Source organism: Cyprinodon variegatus, unplaced genomic scaffold (assembly GCF_000732505.1).
Source record: "Cyprinodon variegatus isolate N-32 unplaced genomic scaffold, C_variegatus-1.0 Scaffold350, whole genome shotgun sequence".
Taxonomy (NCBI): domain Eukaryota; kingdom Metazoa; phylum Chordata; class Actinopteri; order Cyprinodontiformes; family Cyprinodontidae; genus Cyprinodon; species Cyprinodon variegatus.
In genome coordinates, this window is record NW_015150803.1 from 193538 (window position 1) to 206702 (window position 13165).

General features: G+C 38.1%; 2 protein-coding genes across 5 annotated transcripts in view; one reads left to right on the plus strand and one right to left on the minus strand.

Annotated features, from left to right (window-relative positions):
- Window positions 1-5506, minus strand: part of LOC107091749 (chromosome unknown open reading frame, human C11orf54) — a 7823-nt gene extending 2317 nt beyond the window's left edge. The window contains exons 1-6 of the mRNA XM_015385886.1: window positions 5337-5506; window positions 5154-5252; window positions 4992-5065; window positions 4810-4911; window positions 2034-2210; window positions 1675-1824 (exon numbers count right to left, since the gene is read on the minus strand). Coding sequence (XP_015241372.1) covers window positions 1675-1824; window positions 2034-2210; window positions 4810-4911; window positions 4992-5065; window positions 5154-5252; window positions 5337-5403 — 669 coding nt within the window. The 5' untranslated portion in view covers window positions 5404-5506. The remainder of the gene's footprint in view (window positions 1-1674; window positions 1825-2033; window positions 2211-4809; window positions 4912-4991; window positions 5066-5153; window positions 5253-5336) is intronic.
- Window positions 5507-7013: 1507 nt separating this feature from the next.
- Window positions 7014-12650, plus strand: LOC107091748 (centrosomal protein of 128 kDa-like). Of its 4 annotated transcripts, XM_015385880.1 has the most exons (5): window positions 7014-7393; window positions 7473-7674; window positions 7764-7891; window positions 10468-10510; window positions 10603-12650. In XM_015385880.1, the coding sequence occupies exons 1-5, from the start codon at window positions 7269-7271 to the stop codon at window positions 12478-12480; spliced, it is 2376 nt and encodes a 791-aa protein (XP_015241366.1). In that variant the 5' UTR covers window positions 7014-7268; the 3' UTR covers window positions 12481-12650. The 4 variants fall into 4 exon arrangements, with proteins under 4 accessions (XP_015241366.1, XP_015241367.1, XP_015241368.1 ...); XM_015385881.1 differs by lacking the exon at window positions 7014-7393 and having other exon boundaries at window positions 7404-7604; XM_015385882.1 differs by lacking the exons at window positions 7014-7393; window positions 7473-7674 and having other exon boundaries at window positions 10383-10510.
- The last annotated feature ends 515 nt before the right edge of the window (window positions 12651-13165 follow it).

Here is a 13165-nt window from a genome sequence, read left to right on the forward strand (position 1 = left end):
TCTGCAAACAAAACAAATTTAAGTATTTTAGAAACTCTGCAGATGTCATTGATAAAAAGGATAAATAATTTTGGCCCCAATACTGACTGATTTATAAAGAGGAAAAATTTTGGCAATTTTCATCTTTTCTGGTAATTTAACTGACTGAAATGACAGATTGCAGATGCAAGAAAGAGGCTGAATAATTTACTCATTTACCTTCTTAATTACTGTCATATCAATGCCATCACAGTCACTTTACCTCTTCTTTTTACATTTGTTGACAGAATCTTTATCCTTTCTCTCCCAGCAGTGAGAAACTTTGAATAAGGATTTCTGCTGATTAATGTTTCATTCAGAGCTCCAGTTGTTGTAGGATGCGGGATTTTTTCTGCCAGTTTGGGTCCCACACTCACAACATATTTATTGAAATTATGAACAGCATCATTCATGTCCTCAAAATTGTTATCAAAATTTACAAAAATTGCGGAAATTTCATTTTTCCCAGAGTTTTTCTTGATAAAATTATTCACTACATTCCAAATCCCTTTGATATTTGTCAGATTTCTATCTAATAATTTACTGTGATAATCCTGTTTAGATATTCATAGAATAGGAGTTACTTTATTCTTAACCTCCAAAGACCTTATGAAATCTCTACATAGCTTGTTCTTTTTTTTTTTGCAGGCATTTTGCAAACCTTTTGTGATCCATGGAGCTTCTGAGTATTTGTTTTCATTAGAAAACATTATTAATGGATAGTTTTTATCGTATAACAATTATCATACACTATATTGACTTCTTCAGTTTAAAGTCCTCTAATGAGATTTCATACAAACCATCTCTGTAAACACAGTTCTCTCCACCTGGGGCATAAAGCAATTCCATGCTGTCACTGATGCTTTTATTGCTGCACACTGATGCTCAACTGGCTGAAGGACAGCTGCTACATTGCACCGTACATAAAAAACATTGTTCGTCTTCTTTTTAAAGATTCCGTATCAGAAAAAAATTGACCACCATGGTGAGGAAGCTTGAGGAGTGACACCGCTCCTCATTTTAAGAATTCAGTCTATTAGAGATGGGTAATTATCTTAACTGTAACCTTACGATAATCAGACATTCCTCATGTGTTTAAGCTAACTTTGGCGGTTTAAAACTGTTTAAACTGAAATTTTTCACTTCACAGGTAAAGAACTCTGAGTTAGCAGATATTAGCAGCTCTATTTATATCCACCTGGAAAACTTCTATGTTTTATTGTGGAGGTAACACCAATTAAATCAGCTATAGCAAATCAGCTATAAATCAATAACCTCCTCTAGGTCCACCAGGAGGCACGCTACCAGTAATCGGTTAGGTTTTGCATCAGTGATGGAACTACATCCAATTTCTTTACAATCAAGGTCTACTGGACACCTTTCCAGCCCTCCAACCAGCCGACAGTGATATGCCATCTTTCTACTACAAGTAAAGCAACCTCTAGCCATAATTTGGTCATAACAACATCACATAAGGAAGGTTTAACAAATCTAGATAGTCTGGTTCAGATCAGGTCTGCAAACTGTTTAAAATATAAGCAATCAGACTGTGATACACTTTTTGTTTAAAATGTTTGTGTCAGTATTAAGAAATAATTCAAATATTTTACAGTTGTATTTTTCTTTCAAGTTATGATACGATGGTCCAGTATTTACCATAATGTGAATTTTAGCCTTCCCCTTTTGGATGATGAAGGTTCCTCCCAGAGCAAGGCTCTTATCTGGATACCGAGCTTCCAGGGTCTTCCTGAGTGCCGTTACCAGGCTGTTGCTTCCTGTTCTCTTTTTGGCTCGTACCTCTATGACCTGGAAAGGTGCACACAGACTGAGGGTGAACGATCAGCTTCATCAGCACCTGAACTTCAGTTAATGTTTGAAATGCTGACAGCACACAACGGGGCTAAAGTGCATAAAGCTAATAACAGAGTTAGGTTAATTTCTCTCAAATATTTACCAGATATTCCTTCATTGAATCCCTAAAATAACAACTTCAGCATTGTCTCTACTGCTGATACCTTTCCAGGCTTCCCCTCGCAGGCATATAGATTCCCCAACAGTCCAAAGCTGCAGTCAGAGAATTTGTCACTGTACTTTTCTTGCAGACACTGGCCATCTGCTGGGTTGATAGAGGAAAAGTAGCTCCCATTGACAGCCGGTCGTCCCTCCGCCTCAGTGAGGACAAGAGGCATGAGCTGCAGGTCACAAAGTTTATTTTATAAACGTCTACATGAAAAAAAAAGACCTGCAAGTATTACAGAGAATGACATCACTTTCAGGAGTCCACTGCTTTACCGTTCAACCTGAAAAAAATGTCAGATCTTTGAGTTGCACCACATAAATGGTAAATGTCACATTATAACCTCGATACTTTTAACCTCACAATAAAAACAAGTCGTGAAAATCTCTGAGCTGTACCAACATGTTATGTTCTTTGTAAATACATATGCATGTGAAATAAAACTGAAATATAAGTTTTGCTGGGGGTTGCAAAGCAGCACAAGAATCCCAGCGCATATGTAAACCAAAAAGCATATTGCCCTTAGGTTTTAAGGCATGCATGCATGCATTGTCTGTCCTGTGTGATCACTGCAAAAACGATCCAGAAATAAGTAAAAAGTTCTTAAATTAAGTGTATTTCACTTCAATTTGAGCGGGTAATAAGATGATTTGCCAATAGAATGAGTAATGTTGCTCTTAATTAGATAATATGCAGTTGAAATATGACATTGTAATTGTTTTTTTCTCATTCTAAATATAAATTGCCTTGTTCTATTGGCAAAGTGTCTCACTTACCAAAAAAAAAAAACCCAGAAAAAATGCACTTCTTTTAAGAAAAAATGACTTATTTAGAATTCAATTTTTTGAGGTGATGGGATGTGATTGAGTAGAAAGCAGTGGATGAGAATCATCATCGCCCCCATATGTTATCAGCATCACAAATTGGACACCAGGTAAAAAGTTTTCCTGGTAAACGGTAATAATTAACCAGTGCTGTGAGAATTTGGTATGTAAAATATGGGGTGCCATATATTGAGGGGCGCCAAAGCAACGGTTGAATAATCAAATCTAGAACAATAATTTCCAGAGAAACATGGGGGATTAAGAATGAAAGGAAAAAAGACCTTTCTAAAATGATTTAAAGAAAGGTAATTTTTTGTCAATCTATCAAAAGAGGTATTATAAATATTACCTACTGCTGTTAAAAATGACAGTTTACTTTTGTTTTGCAACAGATAAAACAGTCAGGGTCCTCCTTTCTAAGGAAAAAGCTAGCAAATTCTGCAGCTACTCCAGGATTTTATTGGACCAATACCATTTTAATGGTAATGATAAGTTATGTTTTGTAAACTCTTGTCAGTTTTTGTAACTTAGTTCAAATCTAAACAGTTTAAAGTAGTGATAAGTTTACTTTTAGTTAATATGGTTTGCACGTATCAAGGTCACATAGTTTATCAGGACTTTCTCATGTTTGACAAGAAGTTGGAGCCTTAATAGGAAACAAATCATATAACAGTATATTTTAACATTTATTCATTAGGTTTTTGCTTCAATAAATACAGTTAATCAGGTTAGGCCTGGAACAGGTTTATGCGTTTGCACATGTGCATGCATCTGGTGTATATCTTTTTACAATTCTTTTAATTAGCTTTGAATTATACAGTAAATATTCTAGATATATAAAAGTACTTATATTTGAATTAAAATATCAATGATAAAGATACTCATCTAATAAAATATGTAATTCTCCTATTGTAAAAGCTTACCATGTGAGAATTACAGAATATACTAATTAATATAAGAAGTTTTTGATACAAAATAGTAATATGCAATAGGGGAGTGGTGGTTAGAGTGATGCTTTTAGTGCCGGAGGTTCTGGGTTCAAGTCCTACACCCTCCCACAGACTGCCACCCTGGGTCCCTGAGCAGGACTCTTAACGACACACTGTTCCCGTAGCGCCACACAATGGGAGCACACTGCTCCCCAAAGGGATGGGTTAAATGCAAAGAGTTCATTTCCCCATTGTGGGACAATAAAGGGTTTACATTTATGACAGAAACTAATAATGAGAAGAATCCTTTTATTAAAGGTATAGTGTAGGATGTTCTTTTTCCGGGTGGATCATCAAAATAAGCGGTCCTCCTAATTGTCAATCATTCTGGTGATATGTTTACATAAGGCCGTCCTACGTGCTCGTCCCCATTTTCACCTACCGGTGGGGAGTCTGACATAGTGGAAAAATTGAAAATCTTTATTTGGAAAGTGAGCTTGTATGAGCGATGCAAACTTTTGAACAGAGCGTGCACAAGGAGAAATGGGCTTGTGCACGCTCTCATTCACGTTTAATAGGGGTTCCCTCTCTGGAGCAGGTACTGGGTTGTGCATTTTTTTCGCGGGTCTTTTCAAAAATTTATGAAAATCCTCCACTATACCATTAAGGAAAAATACATTGTATTTGTAAGGAGTTGCAACCATCTCCAAAAAGCACCTGAATCTTTGCAATCAGATGCAAATTGTGAAAATGTACTCTTTAATCAGCGTTAAAAGGCCTTGGCTACTAACAGAAACATACTAGTTCATAGTACAAAAGGATGATTTGTCTAATCCAAACTATCTCTGAGCTCTGAGTAAAAATATTTAAAGCAAAAAGTTTTGTTACTTTCACTTAATGGTGAATATTTTCAACAAATCATGAGAAGAAAATAGGAAGACTGTGGTTAATTTTTGCTTGTTTAGACTAAGATATTTATATAAAAATAGACACATAAGCCTTAGTGCATTTGATCACTCACCTCAGCGTTCATCCCGACTATTCTGGAAGGGGCGGCTGCTGCTCCAAGGATAAAAGCTCCTGGCAGCTCCAGCTCTTTGGATATTATGTTCATATCATATTCCTAATAGAAGGAGGGATTTCATTAGATTAGATTTTATTTTGTGTTGTTTTTATTCTAAAAGGCCAACTCAAAAAAACTACCTTATGTTTTTGAGGCAAAGGGATCAGATATGGCACACCTCCAACATCAGTAATGCGAGGATTCCCACACAGACCTGCAAAACAAAAACATAGAAAGGTAGAAATGAGACAAAACATGAAAGGAGAGAATTATCCAAGCATGTGCATCATGTCTGTAAATACCTCTGACAGGGAAGTGGAAAGGCTCCTGGGTGAGATCTGGACACTCCACAACACTAACTTGAACTTCTGCAAAATTGGTTTCAAGCCCAGCCTGCAGCACTGAAACCAGCAAGCAGCCCTGGCTTAATGAAAATGCAATGCATGGACAGGTCACTCTTCATCTCTCCAGGATGAAGTCCTTACCTCCCCGCAGCTCTTCCAGGACCGGAGCGTGCAGCTGAACTTTCTCTGTTTTGCTGATATCTGCCATAGCTTCTCCTATGGAGACTGTGAATCTGCCTATTAGCTCTGCTGTCACATGCAGGACTTTGCACGGTTGAAGTTCAAACAAAGAGGAGACACTGACAAGATGGTTACCCTCCTTTAGGTTCAACTGCAACAACATGCCTCAATAACCTTTAGTTTACAACTGAGAAATTAAGCTTATATTAATAAAGAAATAATACTAATTACGGCATCATTAAGATATGACATTTCTGCTTTTGTTGTTTTATATAAATCCAGTGCAATATCAATTAGATTTGCTCTATGTTTTACGTTAGCTTTGAACTTTAAGTGTAAGATGGACAGAACGCTCTTGCTTCTAACAGCCGTTCTGTGCTCTTTGATGATTGGTCACGGGATTCTTCGTCAACACAGCAACGAAACGTGATTGGTTCCGCCATATTGTGAGAGGCAGGCTTGGAAATGAGGGTTTCCGGGGAGGAAATTTTCATTCCATTTGATTTGAATTTATAGTTTTTATATCCGTCAATTTTCATGTGACTTAAAACTAAAATAATTTTTGAGACTAAATATTTAATTGCTACTTTTTAATTGATACTTTTGGATGTGTAATGTCTTTAATCCTAATTTTAAGGTGTAAATTAATCTTAACAATAAAGAATATTGTTTATTATATTAACATTGTTTTTAAAAATTGAGTGACCACAGTGAATTGTTAGGGTATCAGATGCTTTAATGTTTTTTATAACATGTGCTGGTTAAAAAAAAAAAAAAAACTAAACAAAACTAAAAAAAAATAAAAAATCCAGTGGACTTTGTTTCCAACTTTGAAGAAGTTTCACTTACCAAAAGCCTCCTGGATGCAAAGTGAAACATCTTCAAACCTGGAAATAAAGTCCAGTGGATTTGTTTTTTATTTTTGGGAATTTTTAGGGGTAGGCTTTTATTATTTTTTTAATCTATCGACTGTTATCCATGTATTCTCTGTAACCACTTAACAAAGTCCCATAAAAATCTATTAAAACAAAACAAAACAAAAATAAAAACTTGCCACTCATAATGAGCCTGTGAGCCCTAATAGATATTTGGTTCTGTTGGGTACCAGCACAAGTAAAAGTAAAAAAAAAACTACAGATAAATTAAGTAGAAGGGCTTTAGACGGGGCAACAACAGGAATGATTTAGTTTGGAAAACTGAAGCATTAAGAGTAAAGAAACAGAAATGTTACAAAAAAAGGTGGGAGGAAGATGATAAAGGAAGGTACTTGTATAACATACATAAATCAGCATTATTTAAAATAGAAAAATACAAAGGAGGAAATAATAATGACTAGATTAAGAGTAGGTCATATCTATCTAAATGGCATTCTTTGTTTAACCAGTAATAAAAATATTTATAAATGTAAGGGATATGGAGGAAAAGAAAATGTAGAACAGGTACTGATGAATTGTAAAACATCAGGAATGGAGTCTTAAAGGATTACAGGGAACGGTAGGAAGCATAAAGGACTTCTATTCAGTAAGGAAAGCATTATCTATTTTTCTGCATAATAAAAAAAAAAATAGAATGTAGTGGGTGTGAGATGTTACTACACACTCATGTACAGTAGGTGGCGGTTTTCACCTTAAAGTTGCTTGGTAACCGCTATAAAAGAAAAGAAGAAGAACTGGAGCCCCCGTCGCAAACTTCCGGTCTAATGCTCACGTGACGCTTCTTCCTGCGTTCCTCACAATGCTAATGCCTGAACACTTTCTCTGTTGTCTTTTTCATTGGAGATATGCCGGTTATTTGACTAACTCCACACTAATTTGGGGATTTTCTATGTTCTTTTTTCTTCTTAATGTATAGCTTCGCGGTTCTTAATGTCTGTGGCTAATAGCTGCTAACAAGATGTCGGAGTCGGCTCCGTCTTCTTCATGTGTTCCCTCGGATAACTCCCCGTCTGATCAACATAAGCAAATATCGCGAGACCTCGTGTGCACCCTGGAACAGTCGAGTGAAAAGGATACAAGCAGGTAAAGACTGATGATACCAATCCAGCAGTTGGATAGAATCCGATTTTTATTCTGGGTTTGTATCCGTTTGTCTGCGCAGTGATTCAGGTGACAGCTTCTTCATCACTCAGAAATGTAAACCACCCAACGTGAGATCATCAGAGCCTCAATATGACACCTTCAGCGCAGAAACGGGAGAAAAAACGATCAAGAGATCCTACACAACACCAAGGTTCATCTTTCGTTTTATCAAGAAGAGGAAAAAGACTAGGTTATCTTATTATCAGAGCACAAAACTGCATGTAAGCCCACAGAAAAAAAACTTAAATACCCCTTTATTGAAGTTGCATGGGGAAAAAATGAACAATATGCATATTAATTGTGCTTTCAGTACTATGCAATGGGAGGTTACTTCAAATGTGTGGAGAAGCTCTGGAAGGGTTACCAAACAGGAGAAGACCTGCTGGCATCTCTGCCAACCCTGGACATGGATGGAGAGACCATATCTCCACTGTCAGAGTAAGTTTGATTAACCAACTGCTTTATTTAACAATTTAATCAAAGTTAATGTAATAACAACAAATGCCAACTTGTTTGAATATATTAAGAAAAATAACAAAAGTGCTGCTATAAGAAATTCATTAAAAACAAAAGAAAAACACGAAAGAAACACAATATTTTTTGGTCCAACATAATTTCTCAGTGGGGTATAAACCTAAATATAATTGTTAACTGGGTTCATTAACTTTTTAACTTTTACTTTTTAACTTTTCAATTAGCTTTTTGCCTTTTTTCTTGACTTGTTTTTTTTTTCCAACTTGATTTACAGTAGGTAATATATCATTCAAGGGCTCATCTAATTGGTCAAATGCCAAAATAAGATGTACAGCCATGGAGCGGTATCTTTGCTGAATGGCTGGATATAGATCTTGTGCTTCTAGACTTCACTGAGAGATGGGGTAAGGGTTGTAAGGGGTATGCAAGTGTTAAATCAGTTTTGAGGAGTTATAGCTGTTTTTATTTCTTTTTATACTTGTAGTTTACATTATAGCATGTTTACTGTTGTGTTTTTTAGGTAGACAATTTTAAGATCTGTCCAGAGACATGAAAAATAGCCTTTTTAGCTAATTCTGGTGCATTTGCAGGAATGCTTTTTAATGTACACTGTCCGTGTCAGATAAATAAATTAACTTAAATTAAATCAAAAAAGTAACTTGCTCAATAAAGGGTTTTAAAGGGTTTACATTATATGAAGGTTTGTTTTAACCCAAAAAAATCACATCTGTCCTCCTCAGCAAAATTCTTTTGAAGGGGAATAAAGGAGCAGCTAGTGAAGGAAACAAAAAAGTTGGCCCACAAACTTCAACTAATGATGCCTCAGTTAGAGGTTTAACTTAAACAGTCAAAACCAGTTCTAAATAAATGGATTTTTCTTGGGTTTATTCCAGATCGGTGGAGCATAGGAACTAAAGGTTTCTTCTCCATGTTTGGATCTAGTTCTTGAACTAAAAGAGATGAGTGGTCTGAGAGGTTGATCAACAAATCTGTTATGTATTGAGGTGCTGGTCCGTTCAGTGATTATTAGACTGAATTGTTCTTCAGGTGATAAAAGACTGATTCAGGTCTGAGTCCCTCATGACCCCAATATTTCAGCCATAATCAGCTGTTTCTAACTCTGGATCTCTCCTCCCTTGCTTTTTTTTGTTTTGTTTTTATTCAGTTGGTGAAAAGTATTGCACATCCTCAAACTAATCTGTTCTAAGTAGGGCTTGGCGATAAACCAGATTTTTACCTTCACCATCATTCACTACAATAACCAGCAACAATTTTCCCATGTCAGTAAAAGAAATAACTTAATTCTGCCGTTTTTCATGTGTGTGTGAGTGTGGGTGGTATTTCCATTCCCCTTTATCACGCTGCAGCAGGTGGATAATCATGTGACTCCACCGATGCAGTCAGAAGCGTAAGCAAGGAGGATGGTGGATGAGCCACATTAAGAAGCGGCTAACAGCTGTAAGCGAAATCAGTTAATCCTGCTGAGCTGGGCGGAAGCAGAGATGAAGCTGAGCGCGCAGAGAGTGCATTGTCTGAGTGTGCAAGTTCTCACTGCACGCTCAGTTCGGTGGCACCAAAATTACGCCATAGTTACACATCCAACCTCCACCACCCGGGGCTCTACTGGGAGATTTTTTTCAGGCCAGGAGTCGGTCATGTACCCAGGCCAGCGTTATAATGAGGTCCCAGCTCTCCCTCACATCCAGTGGGCTTATTCCTCAAATGCCCATTAAAACAAAGGCTAAAATGTGTATTAAAAAGCAGAAAAAGGGATATTTGTGAATTCTAATATTGGAACACAGAAGCAAGAAACATTTACGTACAAGGGTTTCACTTTTATCTGTTAAGCAGTTGCGTTTGGCGCAATTTCGGGGATCTTTTGCAGACAGTTCTGTTGGACGCTTGGAGAAAGTTAACTTAAATGGTTCTGTGGTGTAACCTTCATTAAAAAAAAAAAACATGGTTCACAGCCTGGAACAGGAGGCTTGCGTCCTTTGGGATTTGGGTCATCATGGAATAGAAGCGAGGAGTTCTTGTCAAGCAAAAACTCAAACCAAAGCTCAGAAACCGCTCTCTGCATCAGGAGGCTCCATTTCTTCAGCCTCTGAGTACTCTGAGTATGCCTCTGAGTAAAAGTTGGACATTTGTGCCTTTCCTCATCCATACGCAGCCATTTTAATGTGTGTGAAGTGAGTGTTTGGTTTTGGGACCTGCTACATCTTCTTTACATAAAGGTGACAGAGCCCAAAAACAGCCCGTTCTGAAAGGAGCTCAAAATATGCAGAACTGAGGAGGAGAAATCAATTATCTGTTAAATGTGTTGAAAATGCTTAATGTAGAGTAGATCTATATGACTTGTTTGAAAGGGAAGGATGTTAAACTGTGGCATAAAACGCCTGAATTACAAATTGATTGCAGAACTCATCTTGATGTTTGGGTTTAAACATTTCCACAGTACTGTGAGGAGTTTTGGCTCAGACTAACACTTCTGAGGGAGGCTCCATGTCAGGCTGACTCTTAATCATGTGCCTCTGTTGTAGAGAAGACGATGAAACCACAGAGGATAAAGACTTCAAAGTGGTGGTGAGTGTGTCGCTAAAAACTAAACAAAAAATAACATTCTGGGAATCTGCTTGAGGTAAATTTACAATTTAAAACTGTTTGTTGACTCACAGGAGAAGAAACGCTATGTGGCATCTACCGGAAAAACCTCCCAACCTTGGTACACTCGAAAAGAGAGATCCAACGAGAAAGGGCCATGTACAAAAAAACCTAACGATGCAGGATACAGAACACAGCGAGGACGGGGAAAGGCGACGCGTAGAATATCGACTTGGACGCCCTTGTCGATGGGAACGTCCTCTTCTAAATCGAAGGAGTCGGACAAGGACTCAGAAGAGTCGGAGTCAGGACTTAAACTTGTGACGAAGGCTGGAGGTCTCCCTGCTGAAACGGAAATGACTGTATATGCGGAAGAAGGAAACAGAGCGAAGGGTCCTCATCAAAACGAAAGTGGAAAGATGCCCAATAACGACGGCGATGCTACAGATAGCGGCGCACGCATGAAGCAATGCAACAGAGAAGTAGCAGAGCCTCATATTATAGGGCGCAAACAAAGCAGTTTGGGAGGTGAAGATAATACAGATCGTTTCATAATTGTTACAAAGGAGAGGACAAAAAAGAGAGGAGGGGATGATTATGTAGATAAAGGAAAGGGTCAGCAAGAGGAGAATAAACATGAAAGAAAAGATCTGAGACGGGAGGAGAGGGGACAATCAGAGGATTGGAGTGAGGATGACTTTGTTAGGATCACTGAAACTAGTATAAGTAGTCAGGATAGGAGGGAAGAGATGGACGCCCTAGAGACCAGAGAAGCCGATGGTCGACATGTTCCAAAGAAAAAAAGGAAAAAAACATTTAGTTCTTCAAATCTGCATCAAACACAAACAGAACACCTAGAGGCAATAGATCAGTCAGAGCATGAAGAATCTGCTGAGAAAGCACAAGAATCTATAGGCTCGAAAAGAAAAAAGCACAAAAAGCAGAAACACCAGTTGCCTTCTGATGAAAATCAGACTGATGCTGCAGCTGTGGTGGAAAATACAAACTTTACTGTTAAAAAGAAGAAAACTAAAAGAGTGTCAGAGTTGATCCAAATTCCTGAAGAAGGTGAAAGCGTTGACGATACTCTGAAAGAAAAGCAAGATGTTGAGCTGGAGAACAGATGGAGGAGCTCTTCCTTCCTTACTGCTGATCAAGAGGAAGAAGTCGACCAGCTTCATGAGGAACAGCTCCCTCCCCTGCAGTCTGCATCTGCTCATACGGGTTGTTCTAGAAAGCCTGAGGTCAGCAGCGAATCAGCAGATGGTCCTGAACATGTGCTAGAATCAGGAGGGGGCAAGAAGAAAAAGAAGAGGTCAGCAAGAGTCCTGGAGAGGGAGGAAAGCGAGGCAGAGGAAACATCCGAGGCAGCGGTCAGGAAGAAGAAACGCAAGAGAAACAAAAGCCTCATGGGAACTTTGGAGAGCGTTTCTGATGAGGGGCATTCTCAACTCTCAGCTTTGGTTAAGAAGAAGAAGAAACAAAAAGGCACACAGGAGGTCCCCCCATCTGCCGCTGAGCCAGCTGAATCTGAAAACTCCTCTCCTAACGTCTGCAGCTCACTTCATACCAGTCGAAAGCTGTTCACGACACCAGAGGGAAAACACAGCGAAACATCTCATGTTTCCGGTGTATCTACTGAGAAACGGGTCCCAGAACCTCTAACTGAAGGTGCTTCAGGTCCTCAAACATCTGGTCATGTAATAAAGAGGAGTAAGAAGAAACATGCTGACAGAAATGATCCTAATTGGAAATCATTCCATGAAACTCCAGATACACAAACCAAAGAGGACAGAACAAAGCCACAGAATGGTTCCATGTCCACTCAGTCTAAAAGCTTTCCAGGACTCCAGGAGTCCTCCTCTCTGTGTAACAAGAGGAAAAAAGAAGCTAAAGCTAAAAGAAGACTTCATAATCCAGATGAGGACTTTCTCTCAGACCTAAACCCCTGATCACATATGAAATTTATTACATTTTATTGTAAATAGTCATCAGTTTTAGGTTGACAACTTTCAAACCTTTGGATTTTTAATTCATTGTTTTTTATAATTAATTTTGTTTCATATGGAAGCATTTTTAACAGAAGTATTTATAAGACACAATGTTGACCTGTTGATGAGAAAAATAGAGGATCAAAACAGTTATATGAAATATTTTGTTAATAAATTTGCATAAAACGTCACTATACCCACTATACTTGTATTGATATGTTTTAATTGTTTAGCAGAACTCTACATATTCATTATCCACTTTATTGTTGACATGTGCACATATGAGTGGTGTGCACACCTTTGCTTTTACTTGCATCTATGTGAATTAAACAAATGAAGAACAGTGGACGCTTCATAGCACCCTCAGTTTAATGCTCAGCTCCCCTTTAGCACTTGCAGAGAAAACTGGAGCTGACACAGGTTGCTGCAATCTGTGAAGGCATGGTGCACATACAGTGACTTGGCTGCACTACTTCCTATTCAGTGATACAGGGAAGTTATGTTTTACACTAAAACACTAAGCAGCATCCACACTCCTGATGATAGCTGATTTTTACTCAGTTTTTCCTATGCAGTGATGCCAGAAATTGGTATATTTGAGGGAATACCTCAAAGCACATCCACAGCTGAGCTTTCTTTTAACCCT

Bases quoted from the DNA above. Each gene is read 5' to 3' on its own strand.
- LOC107091748 (XM_015385880.1), top strand. From the start codon at position 7,269: ATGTCGGAGTCGGCTCCGTCTTCTTCATGTGTTCCCTCGGATAACTCC. The intron at 7,675-7,763 runs GTAAGCCCACAG...TTGTGCTTTCAG, and splicing joins ATCAGAGCACAAAACTGCAT to TACTATGCAATGGGAGGTTA. The intron at 7,892-10,467 runs GTAAGTTTGATT...CCTCTGTTGTAG, and splicing joins ACCATATCTCCACTGTCAGA to AGAAGACGATGAAACCACAG.